This window comes from Rhipicephalus sanguineus, unplaced genomic scaffold (genome assembly GCF_013339695.2).
Source record: "Rhipicephalus sanguineus isolate Rsan-2018 unplaced genomic scaffold, BIME_Rsan_1.4 Seq1108, whole genome shotgun sequence".
Lineage (NCBI taxonomy): Eukaryota > Metazoa > Arthropoda > Arachnida > Ixodida > Ixodidae > Rhipicephalus > Rhipicephalus sanguineus.
The window spans coordinates 150850-172592 of NW_023614337.1; the positions used below are offsets into that span (position 1 = coordinate 150850).

Below are 21743 nucleotides of genomic sequence, written 5' to 3' on the forward strand. Positions count from 1 at the left end.
TACCCCGGAAAGCCAGGCACCAAAGGCAGGCCATTGTGAGAAGCAAGTCATTGCTTGATTTTCATTCGTTCATGGATTGTGAAGCATGTCCAATGGGGGAAGGGAGGGGGGAGGCTGGGATGAAACTTTGCCTCCGCCCCTAGTGGGGAACACTGCACATGCTTAGGGGTTGAAGCCCATCCACAGTTTTCGATACATTTGGCCATGCGCAATCAGCCACTTTTGAACCCAACAGGAACGATCAAATTGAGTAACCCCGATTTTCGCTCGGAAATGTAAAAATGCTTTCCAACTTGTATAGCTGCTTGTTCTTCTCATGTTGTTTAAATGAGTGGCTGGGTTCGAACACAGAATTGTGTGAGATGAGTAGTCTCGCTTGAACATATTGAGTTAATATGCTCTTGCATCCATTCTGATGTTGTGGAATTGTTAACACAGAATACATATTTCTGCTACGACAGTTTCTCAGATTGTATTCGGATACTATACCTTGTTTTAGCTTTTTTTTTATGTTTGAAGATGATTAAGTTATCATAAGTTCGGTATTTATGGAAAATGACAGAGGCATTGTTCTGCATTTTTCCTGTGTTCATACACTCATCTATTGTCCCAATCATTTAATTTAATTCTTTGTAATAATCATGTGCGCAATAAACTTCTCATTAATTTCATCGCCATTTAATCCTGTGTTCAAAATTCCATCCAGCTTTACCTTTTCGAGGAAAAGAGGCCAGTAAGCAAGCTTTAGCTTCCAATAACATGTTTTCACGGAATGGACAGGCAGTGATGATCGAAACATCGAACACGGGCAAATTATCGTTGCAGTGTGCATTATTGAGAACATCCCAGTTAAGGTGAATAAAAACAGATGGTGAGGAAAATGCGAAGTCAGCTAAAGTTGTGTGCACACGGCAAAAAAAAAAAAAAAAAAAAAGAAAAAAGAAAAGAAATTAAATTAATTACCCTCTTAGAAGCACGGAAGCTTGGGTCCTCTTTTTGGTCAGTTCTATCACTGCCCCGACGATAACAACGAACATTAAGGTCACCTGCTAAAATAAATCATTTAGGTAGCTTTTCTGCGACAGTGACATAGTTGCGCTGCATCCGGCCGCACCCCGTCGTCAAACTCCTGCTCTCCACTCGCCAGCAACGCACAACGCCACCTCGCGGTGCATGGAATTTGGTTTCTCTGACGCCACTGGGAAAGGCGTTCATGACACTAAGCAAACCTTTCTAGACACTATAATAAAGTCGCTGTATCTGCCTGTACTGACCATGTATATCAAAATGTGCATTTTACCGCCATCTATATTTAGGAAATGCTACAGGCTTACCAGTTTCAGAAATGCGGAACAACTTCATCTGCTTTGGAGTGACGGGCACTGGCTGTTCCCAAAAGTGAGTCCACGTGTATGAGGCAACGTACACGAGGGCGTTACAACAAAGCAGGGCGCCCAGGGTACACTCTGCATTAACGAAATAAAGGAGGAATTATTGGTGCTGAAATAATGTTTCAAGTAGATCAGAGAGAGATAAAAGCAAAGGAAAGGCAGGGAGGTTAACCAGGTTGTACCCGGTTTGCTACACTACATGGGGGAGGGGGAAGGGGAGAAAAAGAAGAGAGAGGAAAGCGGGAACAAGTAATACGCGCACACACACATCAGTGTTCACTGCGCACACACAGACAGTCATCAAGTAGATCAACTTACCAATGTACCAAAGCACTAACCACTCTTCTTCAAAAAACCTCGTCACTGATCCTAGGCGCCTGTGCAAACAGAACAGTAAAGGCATCTCAATTAGTAGGGTTCATAAAACGAAACAATTCCACAACCCATTACGGCTAAGGTACCAGCCTATCAACGATTCCGCTTATTTCTGCGACGTTGCGTCCGTCTCTTGAAACTGAATATGACGGCGGGCTTTCTTTCTTATTCATCGCTCTTACTTCAAGAATATACACTGTATTACGTATATGGCAAATGAAAGTTACTTGGAAAGTAAAGAACAGACAGAACTTCATTTGGATAAGCAACATGTCACTGTAGCATGCACTCACGAGGAAAGTGCTGGCTAGAAGCATGAAACCTTTTACAACAACGCATTGGTATACTTGTTAGTCTGAGCTGAGATCCTGGCTACAGGGACAATTGACCAGCCAGCATAAGTGTTACTTCTGTATGTGTACTAACTGCTTTAGCGTTATTTGTGCTATGGTGCGATCATTTTAATTACCTACATCAACGTGCTTGGTTTCAGAGTTCAAACTGAAAATCGAATCATGGGCGTCGATCACAGCCAACTGAATACATGGAGCAAGAACCAGCACGAAAAGCGGCCAATAAAAGCAACCTGACAAGTGTTATAATCGGGTTTACAGTACAAACACGTAGAAAAGTAGACGCACATATCAATGAGCACGACCAAAGCGAGGAGCGAGTTGACAGTCGCCTGTTTCAATGCTGGCTTCACTCTTTCCATCCTGGCTCGTTTGGCAAAAATGTCGTCGACCACCGGCATTCGGCCATTGCTCGAAGAAAACCGACCGGTCAGGTTCCCCTGATTGTTACTCATGTTTCCGGCTCTGCAATACGTTTTGCCTAAACTTGGGAGCTCCGCGAAATTTGTTCCATAGTCCTTCTAGCTATCAATCTTATAAACACGCTTCGGCAACTTGAGGTGCCGCCAATGCCTCCAATGTTGATGCGTACTGCAATGCGCTTATCCACGCTGCCGCAAAGCGTTCAGGCGCTCAGACCTCTAGCAGCGAACCTATTCAGCACTAATACTAACGCTTTTCCCTATATCATAAACAAAGACATTACTTGGCAGCAGTTTTCTATTTATAGTAGGTGGTACAGGAAGTGTACAGACGCTTCTCAAAAACGAAACTGAAACGCGTGTTCGGCCAACACGTGGCTTCTTTCTGTGCATCTTTGCAACAAAATTCATATCCCGAATAGCTTTACTTGTTCGTTTGTTTCAGCTAATTAAGAAAATTAAATGCGTCAATTGCTTTCTTTATTCGCAGCTGCTGGGAGGACAGGGCGTCCCCGATTAGAAGACAACGAAACCGAAACGTGGACCCTTTGTCGCGCGCGGTCTGCTTCAAGGGGCGATTCCGACAAAGCCAGACGCTACGCTTCGGCGTAGAAACTGCTGGGCTTTCGGAGTTGCCCGCTGTCGTAATAGTGATCTCTAATCCGCAACGCCGCTTGTAACATGAAGGAGCCTCGCAGGGGACATTCTCGGCGCTGTCGCAGCGTTGAGTGCCGCAGCGAAAACGCCGGCGAAGAGCACCTCTTCAGGAATCCTCTCAGCAAGGTACGCTTACGGTCAAAGCTTCTGGAAAATACGTGCGGTACGCATGCATTGCCGCATTCCCTTTTCCAGAGCTTAGTGGTGATCATTAATTATGCTTAGAGTTCATCATGGGGCGAATTGTGCGAACTGGTGTGGTTTCAGAACAGGGACAGTTGGGCGAGTTGGTCAGGATCATGTGCCATGCGTATTAATTTGAATGCACCTAAGCGAATCGTGAAATGTCGAGAGCTCTGTCACAAAAGTGAATTTTAACGCAATTAAATCCCAACAGCAAAACATGCGTGTCGGCACAGAACGTATCATCGGTCTGACAATGAGATTTGTTTCGAAATTCATGCCACAATAAAAACATACGTATGTGTGCACTCTAGTTTCGCATTCAGGCCAACGATATATGCGGACCCAGCCAGGCCTGCATCTGGTAGCATATTCTACGTCGATATATTTTGTGGACTGCACCACCAATCTATTCAACCCACTATTAATTTCACGTTCAGTCATATATATGTGACGGATGTCCATGATGGTTCGTGCCATAAAACGTACGAAATAACAAAAATGTACAGCTGTACATTTTTGTTATTTCGTACGTTTTATGGCACGAACCATCGTGGCATTTATATGCAATAGAAATTCATCGTTTTTTTTTTTTACCCTTAAAAACCGATGAAAAGATACACAGTACAATGAGAGAGTAATGTGGACCGCAGCGTTTCGATCTGTTCACTGTAGCCGGCATTTCACTATATGCGGGTTCACTACAATGTTTTGTCCTTTCGAATGTATAGGCCATCACTGAAAGCTACTGGAGTATCATTTATTGCTAAATAAAAATGTGACCATTGTCGAGTGCAGTGGTACCGCGGCCGACGGCGAAGCAAGGACGACGAGGCTGGGCTGCTGGACGCCGAGTACGATGGCGGCCACGAGAGCCACTCGCAGCAGCAGGTGCGGGGCAGCCGACAATCCACGGTGGCCAGCATTAGCAGCTCAGGGGGAGCGCCGAAGTCATCGACGAAGCCCAACAAAAGCAGCAGCAGCAACTGTTCGTCCAAGAAGTGCCCTTCTTCCACGACGTCGCCGCAGCCGCACAAGCCGACGGCAGCCAACGGCGGCTACGGCCCACGGGTGCGCATCTCCCTGCCAGAAGAAGACCTGAGCACCAGGGCCAAACAGCAGAGCCGCACTGCGGCCCATCAGCAAAAGGCTGAATGTGCAGACAAATCTGAGGTGCCTGCTTTGCCACCCAGACCAGCGTCGTGTCAGCCCACGCAGCTGCCCAACAAAACACGGTCATTGTGTCCAGCCGAAAGGGCCCGGTGCGTATGTACCAGAGACTGTAGTAGGGCTTAGTAGACATACAGCTCTGTGGCCTCAGCATGCTGCAATTACACAGGGCACGACGGTATATATGGAGGATCTCACGCCTTACACGCCAACACATTGTACATATAAAATATGTCAGTCCTTGCACAATAATGCACACCATATTCGTGCTGAATTCACATCACATGTTAAAGGCAGCAGATTTCTTTAGCTGATGTAGCAAGGAGCATCAATATCGTACAGAACGAAAAAAGGTCAACTTGAACGGAGACTAAGAAAGAACACAGGACGGAACGCTTACTAGCAACTGAAAATTTTATTTAGGAAAGGATGTTCTTATATATGCATGACATGAATGTACCTCACCACAAACCACCATTATTATCTAAAAACAGTGTGAATCTACGAATGGCAGCAAGAATGAATGATTACATGCAACAAGAATGTGCATGTGAAACCTTTATCAAGAAAATTACTCAATCATGTCACGTCGTCGTTGTTTGCTTTTTGTGCTTGGCAGTGATGGCTGTGGTTTCACAAATTTTTGGCTGGCATGTGCACTCCTTGCGGTGCATCGCAAAGCGCGAGTACAGTGCCCCTTTTAGCGAACTCGGATGTTCACAAAGGCGCACGTTCAAGCAACGGCCCGCCTGGCCAATGTGTTCGTTTTCATGTATGAAAGGAATACTATATACACAACATATTTCTTGCACAGAACAAATCTTCTGCCATGTTTTATATCACAGCCATCTTTTTCTACTGTGCTTTTCTTGACGGCCAACCTTTGCACTGCCAGGCAAATCTTTACCAATTTGTTTTGGGCTGAAAACACCACCCACACTGCTTACCTTGACGCTACTTTTTCCAATTGATGTGAACCGTTATGCAGGTAACGATTCAAGGAGTGCACGTGCCAGCCAAAACTTTGTGACACAGTCATCATTGACAAGCACAAGAGGCGAACAACAATGGAGATAATCAAAGCCTTATGCTTAAGAAGGGAGGAGATAGTTGTGTCAGCCAGGTGTCTGTACTGCTGCCAGATTCTGAATTTGCCTTTTTGGATGTGACATGATTGAGTGCTTTTCTTGATATTCAACGGTTTAACAAGCACACTCTTGTTGTATTCAATCGTTCATTCTTGCTGTCATTTGTTGATTTTTACTGTTTTTAGATAATAACGATGGTTTGTGGTGATGTACATTCATGTCATGCATATGTAAGAACACTCTTCCCTAAATAAAATTTTCAGTTGCTAGTAAGCTCTCCGTCCTGTGTTCTTTCTTTGCCTCCGTTCAAGTTGCACTTTTTTTATTGTGAACATATACCAACATACCCAATTGGCAGTTATCAATATAGTAGTCATGGTTTGCACAAATGTGGGTCAATCCATGGCCCACCAGGCGCACTGGTGATGACTTATATTCAGGACCCTTCCCTGACACCAGAGCACAATAACGTCCCGACAAAGGTTCTGTCAGTGATGTATGTGTACGACGAATGATGCCCACATCTCATCGGGTTAACAGCACAGCTAACTATGCAACGAGTGCTTCCAGCAGCACATATCTCAGCAGTTAAGCCAGAAAGCTTGGCAGTCATCCTCCGATGGTCTCTCTCCAGCTGTTTAAATGAAAACTTGAAAGTCTGTTTAGTATGCTGATGTTTGCAGATGCAACAAACACGGTTCTTGCAGGCTGGCATTCCCAGGCTGCCACAACCAAGAGTCTGGCCACTCACTGTCCAGGGATCTCACCCAGAGCCCTGCCAGAGCTATGGGTGTACAGTCACTGGACGCCCTGCTTGGCCAGCTCTGTTCAGGTAACTGCAAGATCTCCATGAAGGTCAAGGACAAAGATGGCAAGGCGCACAAGGACAAAGACATCAAAGTCCACAAGGATGACGACAGCAAGACACTTGCCCACAAACACAACGAAATCTGCTGCATGAAAGAGGCAACTCAATGCAGCCGAAGGCAAGTTTCTTCCATTGATGTGCCACCTGCTTTTGCAATGTGTTTTCCCAAAACGTTAAGCTTGTGCGAATATTCGAGCACTTCGAATATTCGAACGAATATTACAGTATTAGAATTCACTTCAATTCTAATTTAAATTATTGGAAATTTCGAAGTAGTCGAAATGAACGAATAAGTGTATCTTAGACTGCATGTAACCCCCCCGGAAGTGGAGCGGTGCCGTACCGTGAATACACCTTTCTAGGGAAAATCCACACTGCCGTGAAGCCCGACTTCAAGGTTAAATGAACATATTACCCTCACATCGATTCATTTTTCAAGTTTAAAAGCTTGTTATACTGGCCTATATGCTCTAAGTATAGCAAATTTTAAAACGTAACATATTTTACAGGTTATCACTTGCATTCTACGAAAAGTCAAATACTGCTATACTATTCAAAGTTGCTTCCACTTCCTTTGAATTAAAAATAATGGCATTTGCGCATGCCTTGTGTAAATTAAAAAAAAAATACTGTGCAGGTTAGTTGGTTCATGACAAATATGCTCATTTCGCCTTATAATATGTGACACATATATACTATTCGAATATGATTCGAAATTATTCGACCCAAATCACTATTCGCTTCGAACCTAAAATTTACTATTCGCACAAGCGTACAAGATGGTACTCGGCACATGCACTGCAATCAAACATTTTTTTTTTACAAAGTCCCATTCGATATGAAAGTATACCTTCAGATATTTGGTGAGAAATGTTCCACATTTACTTCATGACATTCATGTTTGTAATACTGATATACAATTGTAATGTGATAGAGACTGCAATGTTGCTCCCGCTTGTACAGAAAAAGCCCTTCAGGTTGTCGTCAGCTGCAGATAATTTTTAAAACAAGGACGAAAAAAGTGGAACATTGTTTTTTTTTTGTTGTTGACAGAATACCAGATAGTTATCGGCTTTTGTTGCATTTATAACTGATGAGGCAAAGCACTTGGTCATGAGCTTTTCTGTCTCTCCCCAACAGCCACTTCCCTACCACCTTTCCAACAAGCATAGAAGTCCTCATGACAGTAAATCACTCATGCACGACACATCGATCACTGTCGGAGCGAAGCCTGCAGCGTGACAGCTCAATGGTTAGGTAATGTATGCACTTGCTTCTACATGAACCGAGGCTATTTAAATTGCCATCTCTCTCTGTGGAGGCAAGCTCCGGGGAATGCGATCTGGTCAGCTGAATTAAGGAGGCACGCGAGCTATTGTGCTCCGATGTCGCAAAAGACAGATATCATGGGCACACTATATTTTCTTGGCAGAAAATGAACTTCTGAGATTTTGTGCCAGAGCGACAGATTGCATAGCAGTGTGCATTGCCCAACAGCAATGTCATGAGCAACAACGCATGCAAATTCTGCAGTACATCTCACCTTTTCTCACTAGGACAAAGCATGCAATTTAACTCCATGCTATACTCTAGAAAACACTTAGTAAAACAAACTTGTTTGTTGTAAAATTGTTTGTTAGTAAACAAATTTGTTGGACCAAAAATACTAGGTGCAGTGCATACTGCCCCCGTCACTTTTGCCATGACACTATTGGATAAGCACAGTTGCATATAGTGCATGGCATGCTCGGCAAGGTTTTGTATGCAGAAAGCAGTAAAAAAATGTTATTGTGTTTTTCTCTGCAGTGTGGTGCATTCGAAACCAGGCCACCAAGACATCATCTCCATCCCCAAGTCCCGCTTCATTGTTGTGGCCGCACTGCTTACCTTTGTGATGGTAGCCTGCCTTTGCATCACCATATACTCTTTCTCTGTACCTGCAGGTGAGTTTGCCTTTACGACAAGCTCGAAGCCAAAGACATGCTTCAGTGAATTGCCAGAAGTGGTATCTTTGTGCATACTGGCTTTCTGCAGAGGTCATGCTAACAGTTTGGAAAACTTGCAGTGAAGGCCACTAAGAGGGGTTCGGCAACTTAGTGCATTGAAATGCTACGAATGTGCAGCATTAAAGGGACACTTAATGCAAAATACAACTCGGCGTGGACTTTTGAAATACCATTTCAGAAACCTCGTATGCTTGCTTCGTGCCTAGGAAGTGCTTAATTTTGAAAGAAAATTACGTTTTAGTGGTCCGCATACTGTTAGCTCAATTCAAACCACCCGCTTCTCAAGGCCTCGTGACGTAAGCACTCCTCAAAGCTGCCTTTAGCAGGCGCTACGCCAGCACTCTCCGTTATCTGGCGACATTGCGCCTCTGGAACACACGCGAGTACTTCTTGTTATGCTTGTTTTGCTGGCCACTGTTGCTTGCATTGTAATGCGATGTTTTCTGCGGAAGCGCTTGATACTCGGACACTGCTGTGTAGAGTGGGGAAGCTGCATGCGATCTGGCAGTCAGTGCGTGAATACGGCCGCCCCATGTGCATGTGTGTATTTGTGCTGGCGCCATTCGGTGAGCCTCCGTTTACACCGCTGGTGCGCCATGCCTCCGAAATGCAACACGATCAACCAATGTACACAGTGAAATCTGTGTGCGCAGCCTTCACTTATGTGATTCACGTCGGACCAATGTTCATCCCCTCCGAGGTGTGCAGAAGGTGCCTGATGACTCATTTGGCTTTGAGGCGCGGAGCGGAACGATTCATGAAAACAGCCACGAGAATGATATGTGCCCCTTCCTGTTAATACAGTTTTGCTTTTTTAAAACCTTGAAACCATTTCTTTATTGTTCCATTTCCCTTAGGAGGGCATGCAGCATCCTGACAAGACCGACGAAATAGCGCTGAGAGGAAGCAGCTCCTTGAAGGACGGGTTACGCGACTTGCTTACGTTACGGTTGATTTCATAGTCCTCTGCACGAAAAGGCAGTGAGCATGAGTTGACTTTGTTGTTGTTCATCCCACATTTGTAGAAGTGCGGCACTTAGATACATTGAGCATAGGTGTTCCCTCCATGGCGCCCTTTGGAAAGTCGTTTTTGTTGATGTAGCAGACATTACATGGATGCCGCATTTCCTCTAAATCAGTCAGAGCGAGTCTCACGAGCCAGCAAAGCCTGCGCAGCAATATGCAATAATGAAACTACCTTTGAGATGCGACTACACAAGCGAAAACTACAGCCTTTGTCCGTAAAGTTCTGAGACTGAGTCCATTAAAACAATGTGTTTAACATTGAAATCATTTATGCAGCACCCTTTCGAAATAGTCTCCCTTGCAGTCTATACACAACTTCCAACGCTTCTTCTTGAGGTCTTGGAAACAGTTGGAAAACGCTTCTTTTGGCAGGGCTGTCAGCTTCTTTGTCACAGTGTCTTGAATGGCCTCCACGCTCCCCATCTAGCGACCTTTTAGGGCTCTCTTCACACGACGAAACGAAAAAATCGCATGTAGGGAGAGGTCAGGCGAGTATGGTGGATGGGGAAGTACAGTAATGCTCTGCTTGGTGAGAAATTTTGTCACGCTGAGAGCATTGTGCGGCCTTGCGTTATCGTGAAGAAGGCTCCATTGACCAGAGGCCCATAAGTCAGGGCGACGACATCGCAGTGCGTCACGCATGTGTTGGAGCACGCGGATATAAAACTCCTGATTCACCGTCTGCCCTTGTGGGACGAACTCATGGTGTATGACACCTCTGGCATCGAAAAAAATTATCAGCATCGTCTTTGTTTTGGTCTTTCGCCGCACCTTTCTCGATGCCCGAGAGCTTGTGGACCGTCATTCGGCACTCTGCCTCGTTGTTTGAGGATCATATTGAAAACACCATGTGTCGTCTTCAGCAACGATTCTGTCGACGAATGCAGCATCTTTCTCTGCCTCGGAGAGAAAATTGGCGCTCACTGATGCCCGCGTGTCCTTCTGGACTGGTCCTGTGTGAGAAAGTGCAGCACAAGTCTGGCATTCAGCTTTCGTTTCCCCAAGTTTTCACGCAAAACTTGGTGGCATGTTGTCTTACTAATGCCGAGAGCATCCGATAGCATGCGGACTCTAATGGTGCGGTCTTGCTGTACGATCTCCCTGATCTGAGCCACGTTGTTTTCATTCCATGAGGTTGCAAGGCGCCCCTGCCTTGTGTCGTCTTCCACCAACGTTCTCCTCGAAACAAACCTCTTGTGGCACTCAAAAACTCACGCTGGCAATAATGTCTCGTTGCCGTAAGCGTCACGAAGGAGTTCATACGTCTGTACGGCTGTCTTGCCAAGCTTCACACAGAATTTTATGTTTACATGCTGTTCAAGGTAAATGTCCATCTCCCCACATTCACTCACAGTAGAATGCACAGACGACTAGTGACAATGTATTTTTCTACATGTAGTGCCATCTAGCGGCTGCCACAGCAATTAACCGCTCAGGTTAGCCTGAAAGTATGGCACTACACATACGCACCAACATTTGTTTTAGGGAATCATTTCTAGAGAAGAAAATAAATCAGTCTCGAAACTTTACGGACAACGGTTGTACCACTGAGACGCGACCAAATGAATGGAGAGCAGCATGGCGAAAACGGAACTTTTGAACCACCTGCGTTGTTCGCCCTGGTAAACCCAAGTTCTGTTTTCCATGAATCAAAGAGAAACGCACAAGGAGCATTTTATTACATCTTGTAATGCACGAAATGTTATTTTTTATTATAAATAGTTTGGGTACTAGTGATTAATTGTACTCGGGAGTCTTGACGTCATCGGGCTCATTCCAAGATGTCCCACTGGTGGCGCATATCGTGTCCTATATTTACATTAATTTTTCGATTAGTAGAGCACTGCTGCTGATAATATTGACACTTTAGACGTTCTCAAACATTGACCTTTCACTCTGACATAAATTGTTGTTTGCCTTTAGTACCCCTTTAAGGAAAATTGCATTACTATACATTACATTTCGCATTACTATACAATAACAATATCTGGGGTTTAATGTCCCAAAACCACGATATGATTATGAGGGGCGCGTTAGTGGAGGGCTCTGGAAATTTCGACCACCTGGGGTTCTTTAACATGCACCTAAATCCAAGCATACGGGCCTCAAACATTTTCGCCTCCATCGAAAATGTACATTTCGCATTACTGACACCACTTCTGTGTCTGTGGTAGCTGTCGGTGATTGCAACCAAAGGCCTTTCATTGCAACACTTTGCTGCTGCGACGAGATGGTAACCTTATTAATAGTATGTATAAACTGAAAGTGCCTAGGCAGTGCTGCAAGTTCTCTCTCGTTGTAACTTCTCTTGAAACTTCAAGTGGTCAGCAATGAGAACCATTCTGTGACCCTTTGCTTTCATTTCAGAGCACGACCACATGCAAGGAAACCAATCCACCAAGTCGGCAAGCCCAAACCAGAATATGCAGTCTTCGTCAAGCCCAGCTGTTGGTGGCAATACAACTACAGTCGCCACCCCAGGTGCTGCATCAAATGCTTCCCAAAGAGCACGAGCCCAGTATGACGCCCCACTTCTACATCAACGGACAGACATTAACGTCCCGCAAAGCCGGCCACGTATTGTGATCTTGTAGTCTGGAATGCCATTGAACTCTGGAAATTTGTTGGTTAATGGGCAGATTATTCTATTACTAGGGAAGAACTGCTCCATAAAGTAGTTTAAAACGCATAAACGGGGTGGAGGGATGGTGAAAAGCAAGCTTGTGGCACGCTTTAGTACAGAAAACCTACAGTGCTTGCCTATTGATGAGAAAGGTTGCTGCCTCTACAATTGTACAGCCGTACCTGCACAATGTGAATAACACAAACTCCAGCACCACTTGTGGTTCGTTCTTACGAAATGCATAAACATAAACGTTGGATGTTCAAAAGTGAAGCTTCAGCACTTATGGCTGGTTTTTACAAAATGCACGAACATAAATTCAGAAGTGCAATATACAAGACAAGCTGAAAACGAGGCGGGAAACAAGTGCTCATTGCTTTCATCTTTGGCAGTGAAACGATTTCACTGAAAACGATGTAAACATAACTGCAAGTGCAAGAAGCTTCAGTCATGAACTTAAGGAAGGTCACAAACTTGCATATTAGTTATCAACAATGCAATGGCAGTGTTCACGTCTCTTGCACAACTGCTACAGCACTTTTCTCCCCAGAAGGCCACGTACAAGCATTCCTCCAAAAATCTCTTCACACAGAGCAGTGCTCCTCTTCCTTCCTTCCTTCCTTCCACACATGCACGCACGCACACACGCACACGTCTGGGTGCTCTCCTGGTTGCCACCTCAGCTTGGTGTAGACCAAAATTGGCACGGGAGGGTAAGAGGGTTTGACAAATATGACTGTCTGGTCATGACATGAATAACGTAAAAATCCTCTCACATACGTTGTCAAACCCTTTCCTCCAGACATGTGTGGCACATACCTGTAAATGGTAAGCAGGTATACGCCGCAGGAGATTGACGGTTTATATCTTCCCAGGAACGGCGAGAACAGACAATGGTAATTTAAATGCGAGAGCATAAAAAAAAACACATCAGCAGCGTTGATCCGACGAATGCAAAGAATAAAAATCAGGATACCAACAGGAATCGAATCCAAGCATTCTGCGTGGCAGTCGGGTATTCTACCACAGAGCCATGCCATGTCTTGAAACTGCTTTGGAAAAAGACTCTATGCAGGCATAATGTCGGTGCAACGTCAATTGTGGTTGCAGTGCAGGCTATCTAATTTTGTAACAAAGCAATAAACATTACATATGTAATCTTGTGATACAGGTGTCGTGCCGGGTTAACATCGATTGTGGTTCTAGTGTTGGCTCCGCTTTCATAGAAGTTTAATAAACATTAAATTTGTAATCCTGCGATTCAGCAACTATATATCCAAGCGTTGCTTGGTCCCCAGAGGAATACGCTAACGAAAGTTACGCATAATATTCACATCATCGCACCGTAAAGTGCACTTCGTTTCGATAATACGTCTGTGCTCTAACTTGAGTGCTGACATTACGTCAGACCATGAGTTACCCTTCAAACGCCAGTGTAGTCGGCGTACCTGGTAAGGCCACGATGTGCACACAATTGCTGTGCTTACAAAACCACGTCAATCCACCTTGTAATGCTTGGCTCAAAGCCAAAAAATGCAGCATAGACTCACAGATTGCTTTGCATGAAAGCGATTCCTACAAGGCGTGGGATCTGCCACACTTTTTATTGAGAGAAACTGAAGGTGAGACTTTGTCTTGTTTTCTCCCATGCTCAAACCATGCCTACAACAACATAATTATGTGAAACCCAGACTTTTCAGTAAGGAAAGCAATTTCACATCACAGTGCCAGCAGAGAATCAATGTTTAGGCTTCTCGCTTTGCATTTCCCTCACGCTCAAACGTCGGCCACTGGGACCACATATCTTCCCAAATTTCAGTCTTCCCCCAGTCTTGATCTCGTTTTGGAAGGAAAAGCCACTGAGATTGCTCTTTTTGACAATAAAATTAATGGTAGACCCGAACAGAGATTACCACTGTTTGTCGCATTACATTCTATTACTTCAGGAATCTGAAAATGTTGCACCGTGGCATTCATTTTGTTTACCGCTTATACTAAACTTTTGTACTACCTTGTCAAGTGTGACCATTCCAAATGTTCAACCTCAAAATGCAGCTTCGTCTATGGTATGGAGGTCCCTTTATATAATTTCTTTATGCAGTTGGGAAGGATTGCAACATTGGATTGAAAGGCCAAAGGTTAAAAGGCCTTCCAAAGTACCCATGCGTTAATATTTTTGTTTGCAGTGGCCATAAATAGCCTGATGATGATGATGTTACTACCAAAAGTAACACGAGGCTGAAGCTTGGAGGATAACAAAAAAAGAAGAAACTTGACAAGCTGGAATCAAGAACACTTTACAGCAGTGCCTGCAACGAAATGTTATAAATGTTTTGAAACATTTTTGAAGATGTTAAGGGGCACTTTGACATCCAATGTGTCGGCAAATGCTGCCTTCACGATTGTTTTTCTCGTGCACTGCACACGTCGGCTGCACCACACTGCGACTGATGATTGCTGTGCAGCAAACTATACAAAAATCAAATGCCCACCATTTTTCACACCTGCACTCTAGAAAAAAGAGACGCCGCTCCATTTCAGCTGTTAATTATTTTCATTTTTTATTATTATAATCAAGCTTAAATTTTGAGTGCTCTGTGCAACTCAGGCGAGCTGGACCACGTGCCCAAAGCCCGCAACAAAGCAAGAGTGATAATTAGTCAGTCATCCTAAAAGTCACCAGGTGCCTCAGAGTGTGTCCTCCTCGGGGTTGGGTGGGCTGCTGTCCATTGAAAGCCTTAACGAGTTGCTGGGCCGGAGCGAAGAGTGGCAGTATCGTGCCTCTGGAAAGCGATCGTGGTATCGCTCCAGCCGCAGGTACTTCACTGTGATCAGGTTCCCTGCAGAGAATTCGTAAATAAAAAAAAGAAATGAAATCATGTGATTTAATGTTCCAAAACTGCACAGTACCGTAAAAATTCAGAGCGATAGCCCACAAAAAATTTAGTGAAAGTATGAGGTGGGCTAACTTTCAGATAGCAGTTAAAAAAAAGAAGTCGAAGAATGTACAGCAGCCACAGAATGAACGTCCATTTATAAGCACTGAATTCATTTGCCATTAAAACCTTTGAACTAACAGCCGCTCTCATTGTCCAACAAAAAGTCGACAACCTTCTCGCGCACGGTGTTCAACGTGATTGACAGGGCATCGGAAGTGGGGACCACCAAAGCGAGCCGCTCTTCGTCTTCAGATCCATCAAGGGCGGTCTATACCACTGCACTCTCTTCTGACAGAAATTCAAAAAGTTCATAATCAATCTCCTTGGGAAAACACAGGTTGACTGCTGTTTGATAACCGCTCCTGAAGGAGAGTTTCATAAGCAGAGTTCCACTACCCGACTTGCTTTCGATTTAGCCCAAGTTGGCATGCAGTCTTACTCGTGATGCTGCCAGCTAAAGCTGTGCGAATAGCAAACTTTTGGGTGCGAAGCAAATTTGAATATTGAAGTGTGAGTGCGAATCGAATCGAATATTTTTCGAATATTTCTCAAATATTTCTAGAATATTTTTCGAATACTTCGAAGCGAAAGTGCAGAAAAAAAAGTTAGAGAGGATTCCTAAGCATATTCTTATGAGGTAGCAACATGAAAGTGTTTCTTTTCGCTAGGTTGATGAAGCACTGGTGCGGTGGTGTTTCATAGTTGTCTCATCAAGAATGAGGCAATGTAGAGGCCGAATTCTATTTATGTACATGATTTAGTGCAACCAAAGTGTTGCCAACAACACTTTACACGTGACAGGCAAACATGCCATTTTCTCAGCCTCTCCTCCTCTTTCAACTTCTGTGGAAGCCCAACTGATGTGGTGGACAAGGGTGTGCTCCCTTCAAGTCCGGAGTTCCAAATCTGCCTCGTAGACGTCAATATATAAGAACATCTGAAATTTTGGATGCTAAAAGCTTCGGCGTCCGATTTATCAGACTTTCTGCCCAAATTTCAGGTCCAAAGCAGCATTAATTGAGCCCCCAACTCTGCCACATCTTTCATCTCCATGTTGGAACCAGCATTTTTTTAGTTAATACATTTGCGACCGTAACGGAGCTTGAAAGGCAGCTTTGCCCCAATACCGGGATGTGATGAGGTGAAGCATATTGAAAATCTAGGGACCACTTCTAATCGGACGTTGACTGTCTTGGCAAAGTCCGACAGTAACGGAGCTCGAAAGGCAGCTTTGCCGCAATACCGGGGTGTGATGAGGTGAAGCATATTGAAAATCTAGGGACCACTTCCAACTGGACATTCTCTCTTAGCAAAGTTCGACTGTAACGGAGCTTGAAAGGCAGCTTTGCCGCAATGCGAGAGTGTAATGAGGTGAAGCATATTGAAACTTTGAAGGGGTCACTTTCAATCGGGCGTTGACTGTATTTGTTTTGGGAAGTTCGAATAGTTCGAATAGTAAAATTCCAGTGCGAATCGAATCGAATAGGAAACACTATTCGAAAAATATTCGAAATTTCGAATATTCGCACACCCCTACTGCCAGCCCTTCAGTGCCATCAGACTATACCTCCAGTTTCTTTCCGCTGTGAAGCTGTGCTGTATCCTTGTGTTCCCACCTCGCAACAAAAACCAATATGACGGGACCCAGCACATGTTATATTATAGATCCTGCATGTGACCTGTTATCGCAGCAAGTTTCCGGCAAGAAGCTATTGTTCGGGTCGCCTCCCACGCTAGCTAACCTCGTTTCCGTGGTCATCGTTACTGAAAGGAACAACGTTTTGGTCAGGGGTGGGTCATCTTTTGGGGATGGGGCCTCTCTTGGCATTTCACGGTAGGGTTATGAAGGCTACTGCAGTAGGAGGTTCCTCAGAATCGATACCGACTGCCGCTATCCACCTAAACCTATGTACGCAAGCAGTTCTACATTATGCCTCATTGTAATCGACACCCACGCCACAACGGTAATATACAAGTCTGAACGCTTTTCCAAGTACAATCTGTACCACATTTCCTGTTAACCCAAATCTTGCAGCTTCCAGTGCTCTTGCTAATTACAGCAAATTCCACAGACTTAGTAATGATCATGTTGTAGAGTAATTAATGAGATGCAGTATTAAAGATAATTTTATTTATTAGCATAACCTAATAACTATTTTAAAGGGCGAATCATTAAATATACATGACTTTATTTGTATGATTTGGTGATGTGCATGACTGAATGAAACACCCCTCTTCCTCTTTTTTCATCAGTCAGGCATCATCTGGCAAAAAGAATACATTTGGCCATTATAAGCATGCCTGCTGATATCAGCGAAAAAACGTATAGATTTCACATCGACCTTGTGTACCTGTGTACATTATATTTGTGCACATAAAGAAAAGAAGAAATAACACTTACCATCAAACCAAGAGCCATGCAGGGAACGATATGCTTGTCCTGCTGACTCCAAGCTGGAACACTTCATATAGACACAGCCCTGTTCAATAGGAAAAGATCGTTAAATGATGGTCATGAAGGGGAGACCCCGCTTCAGAAACATGTTTTTTTTTTGTTTTTGAGCATATCATTATGAAATTTTCACAGCTTATGTATCTTTATGTGCTGATTTCAAAGGTGCAATTATTGTTCTAATACAATATGTACCGCATACACTCAACTAAAGGCCGTACTCGTGTGAAGGCCGCTCTCCCCAACTTGGCAGTCCAAATTTCGAAAAAAATAAAAAGTAAAAAAATATTGGCAGCAAACGACAGCGTCGTCATGTGCCGTGTACGGCACATTTCGCAGGAGCCACCAGATGGCAATACCTGTCCTGCAGCTTCGTCACGCAGTGCGATCTGTGAGCTTCGGGTGCACAGCACTATCTGGGAGATCTTGTCGCTTTTCTCGTCAGCGCCCTTGATCCTTTGTGCCGCCATTCGTTTTGACGACTGCCTAGATGCTAGACGCCAGATATCCCATCGTTAGGTATACATGGCACAATTAAATAGGTTTCTCCATACGTGCATCGAAAATGAACAAAAATTACACTTCCGTGGAAGGCGGGCCCGCACCCCATCATAATCGCGGAAATAAAGTGCGGCCCTTACACGAGCGTATATGGCAGTTTTAAAACTATTAAACAGTTTTTGTATTGTTGAGAGCAAGCTTTATTTCTAAACTATGACAGTTATGAAGCAAAGCAAGTCAGCATATCACAATAATCTGGAATTGAACGTTGAACATTTGCAAGTGAGCGATGTCAAGCTAGGTTAAACTTGGATCAAGCTGGGAATGTTCAACGTACCATAACTTTTGTTCAAATGGGCCTAGAACATCTATTCTTGTTTTACTGCACACAGTATTCATTCCAGATTATTGCGATATGCTGATTTGCTTCATAACACTCACAATTTATAAACAAATCTTGCTCCCAGCAATATACATGAAACGTTTGATATCTTAAAAACAGCAAATTGTACCAGGAAAATAACTGCAAATTTGAAATCAGGACATAAAAATACATAAGCTGCAAAAGTTTCATAAAGAGGTACTCAAAAATAAAGAAATATGTATCTGAAGCAGGGTCTCCCCCTAAATGATCACTAAATGCAAAGCCATCCTTAAATAACTCTCAGAGAGGACGACCGCTGCGGTCGTTCTGTCTTTCTTCGTTCCTTGTCGTGCCTTGTCTAAGTGCGCTGCTTCCCACGTAAACATTAAATAACTCTAATGATTGTCTTCCTTTACGTTCCTTTCTTGTATATCTGGCAGCTTTCAGTAAACAATATGGCAGCTGGCATTTTGTAATGATCACTAACATGGTCCATAACAGGTGGAATGTGAACAAAAAACATAAGAGAAAAAATGGATAGAAAAAGAAAGTTGCAAAACCTGGGCCAGGTACGACCAATCTGATATTTGGAGGGTGCTTAAAGGGGTAATGACAAAAAAAATATTGGTCTCGTGTTTTTTTGCTGCAATGTGTTGCTGGGGGCCTGTTAATTATAACACGGCACATCACTTGCTGCAGTGCACAACAGATAATTAACTACAGGCTCCTCATTAGTGACCAGTGTCAGTTTCGGTTTCAAAAACAACATGCCTCCGGGTGTAACTATCACCACCTAGCGGGTGCAGCGTTTGATCACGTCAGCACACAGAACTGTGACGCACTTCCATGCGGTTCGCGAGCAGCCGCCGAGAAGTAGGCTGCTGGAGCAAACGCGGCAAAAAAAAAAGTGGTGGCTATGACGTCGTCATAACTTGTTGCAGCGTGGTCACGTGAGGGAAGTAAGGGGGTCACCGAGGGTCACCTTTGAGGGTTCCAATAGCGCGAGGGTGTCGATCACTCACGCAAACTTCAAAATTCATTTAAAATGCCTTCCAAGCTATATTCGATGTTGATATTTTGCAGATGATATACGCATGTTCACGGGAATTGATCCCACAGGCTGTCTTGGCAGCGAAATTTTGTGTCAGTAGCCCTTTTAAAAGGCCACGGAAAGTGATTAATACTAGTTATTTACATTTTGATGGGCATTTGCTTTTAATATGCAGCTGTAGTAACCACAGTACTTGGAGAATAGAACTTGTGCATAAAGAGATAAAAATTTCTCTTGCCATTTGAGAATCATTGTCTTTATGCATTCAGGTATCTAATGCCCTGACGACACGACCATGAAGCGTTAGTCGTCTAAGAGTCCAGCTTCAATACCAAGAAAGGTGTCCTTTTTTTTTTTACTTGTTTTACACAAACCAAGGGCCATAATTTCCAACAATTATTTCATTTATGTTCTTTTCGCCCTTTGTCATCTACTTGGTGCAATGCACAACAACAAAAGAAAAACAAAGAATGAAATGAAGCATTAAAAAATATGGGATGTAACATGAGAGTTACCATCTGTACAAAAATTCACAGTGTCCCTTATGAACACCCCTAAGATGACTTGAAGGCGGAAGCCATCCGGTCTGGCAATTTTTCACCGTGCACTTCATATCACACAAACACAGCTTTTAAAAATGTTTAGTCATGTAAACGCTGCAAAGACCAAGTGAATGCACCGCTCACGTGCATCGATCTACGCTCGAGAGGAACACCTCTTCTTTGTTTATTTTGTTTATTTTATATTTTTTTATTTTTTATACCTGTGACACACGGGCATGTTTGAAAGGCCATTGAGTCAATGGCCATCGAAACGCTACAACTCCATCGAACTCGATGGAGTTCTCGCGTTGCCACACGACGGTTTTCAACGGCCGTTGAGTGATTCAGGTGTTTGTCGCAAAAATTTTGTGGCGCTGCTAATCTTATTTTCGTTTTCATGTCGTTGTAAGTGAACTAAAATAAATCCACTTATAAGCACATATTTGTGCGTTGTTTTGTTCTAAAATATAAAAAAAAAATGTTTATACATAATTATAAGTGCATTATTAGTCATAAGCAGAGGTGGTTATAAGTTTGTTGAACAGCGAAACTGTGGCTACGTTACAACCGCTTTACCCGTCCTGCCACTTTTCCGGGTTTGCCACGTAGTTTTGCCGTTTTGCCTGGTTTTGCGGTTGCATGTACTCATTTCGTTTCATTACGTGCTTGTTCCGCTGTCATGAGTGACCGCGAAACAGATGACAAGGCCGCTATGGTGTTCTACATGGCTGTGATCATGCAGCTTGATGCTGGGATCGAAGCGGCGAAAGAGGAAGCCGACGCCATCGAGGATGAGCTGCTGCTGTTATCGCGAGCATGCGCAATTCCTACATTCCAAATGGCACAAATACGTTAGTAAATAAGTTATAACGCCCATGCACACTACTTTTAATGCATACTCGTTAATTTTTTTTTTTTCTAATCATGGGTATGAGCACACTGGGAACGAGAGGGCGCGGTGACGCTGTTTCCGCTTCCGCCGCTCGATGGCCGTCGAAATTTCAATGGAGTTGTGGAGTGCTCCGTCGACTCGATGGGCCACTGACTCAATAGCCTTCGAAATTGCCCGTGTGGCAGCGCGTGCATGCCCGTTGAGTCAATGGACCATCGGTTCAATGGCCTTCGAAACACCCGTGTGACACGGGTATTAGTCACATGAACACCACAAGGACGAAGTGAATGATCAGCTCACAGAGTCATGTGATATTTGCGCTTCTTTTTTAAAATTTTTTAGTCACGCAAATGCCGCAAAAACGAAGTGAACACGTAGCCTACGATCACTACGACATCTTTGCTTCATTTCGCTCAAGCTGACTTCATTCAAGGTCATGTTCGCGCGAGACATACAAGGCTTTCGTCTAATTCTTAGCCAAAAGCAATGCCGCACAGTGACTTTCACATCCTGGATGCAGACACATAACAGGTCATGTAGTACCACAGAACGGTAAAGTCTGCTGCCACTAGCCGCTAATGCCATCACCCCGGGTTGTGCTTACCTCTCTAGATGATGTGTCCACATGTATGTGTACGATGCCTGTGTTTCCTTCACACTTCTCTAGTATTGCATTCTCAATCTGCTTGGGCCAGTCGTCCTCGTACTCCCTGCAGTACCATCGGATACAGCAAAAGTTAGACAGTGCAGATACGCTAATTACAGCCGATCCTCATATAAAAAAGCTGTATCCAACATGAAAGTACTGTAAAAACCAGAATATATAGGCCAAATTTTTTT

At 43.9% G+C, this 21743-nt stretch overlaps 4 protein-coding genes across 4 annotated transcripts in view; 2 read left to right on the forward strand and 2 right to left on the reverse strand.

The window, feature by feature from the left end:
• The window catches only part of LOC119376168 (transmembrane protein 209), a 30177-nt gene extending 27486 nt beyond the window's left edge, over positions 1-2691 (reverse strand). Inside the window, exons 1-3 of the mRNA XM_037646093.2 lie at positions 2408-2691; positions 1710-1768; positions 1335-1466 (exon numbers count right to left, since the gene is read on the reverse strand). Of these exons, the coding sequence (XP_037502021.1) occupies positions 1335-1466; positions 1710-1768; positions 2408-2574 (358 nt within the window). The 5' untranslated portion in view covers positions 2575-2691. The remainder of the gene's footprint in view (positions 1-1334; positions 1467-1709; positions 1769-2407) is intronic.
• Positions 2692-3072: 381 nt separating this feature from the next.
• Positions 3073-7512, forward strand: LOC119376169 (uncharacterized). Its single transcript, XM_049411373.1, has 4 exons — positions 3073-3324; positions 4180-4643; positions 6347-6644; positions 7471-7512. The coding sequence occupies exons 1-4, from the start codon at positions 3223-3225 to the stop codon at positions 7510-7512; spliced, it is 906 nt and encodes a 301-aa protein (XP_049267330.1). The 5' UTR covers positions 3073-3222.
• A 114-nt stretch (positions 7513-7626) lies between these two features.
• On the forward strand, positions 7627-12731 carry LOC125756516 (uncharacterized). Its single transcript, XM_049411370.1, has 3 exons — positions 7627-7764; positions 8314-8450; positions 11907-12731. The coding sequence occupies exons 1-3, from the start codon at positions 7688-7690 to the stop codon at positions 12131-12133; spliced, it is 441 nt and encodes a 146-aa protein (XP_049267327.1). The 5' UTR covers positions 7627-7687; the 3' UTR covers positions 12134-12731.
• Positions 12732-14706: 1975 nt separating this feature from the next.
• Positions 14707-21743, reverse strand: part of LOC119376167 (inner nuclear membrane protein Man1-like) — a 41315-nt gene continuing 34278 nt past the window's right edge. The window contains 3 exon segments of the mRNA XM_037646091.2: positions 14707-15002; positions 17503-17581; positions 21508-21613. Of these exon segments, the coding sequence (XP_037502019.1) occupies positions 14851-15002; positions 17503-17581; positions 21508-21613 (337 nt within the window). The 3' untranslated portion in view covers positions 14707-14850.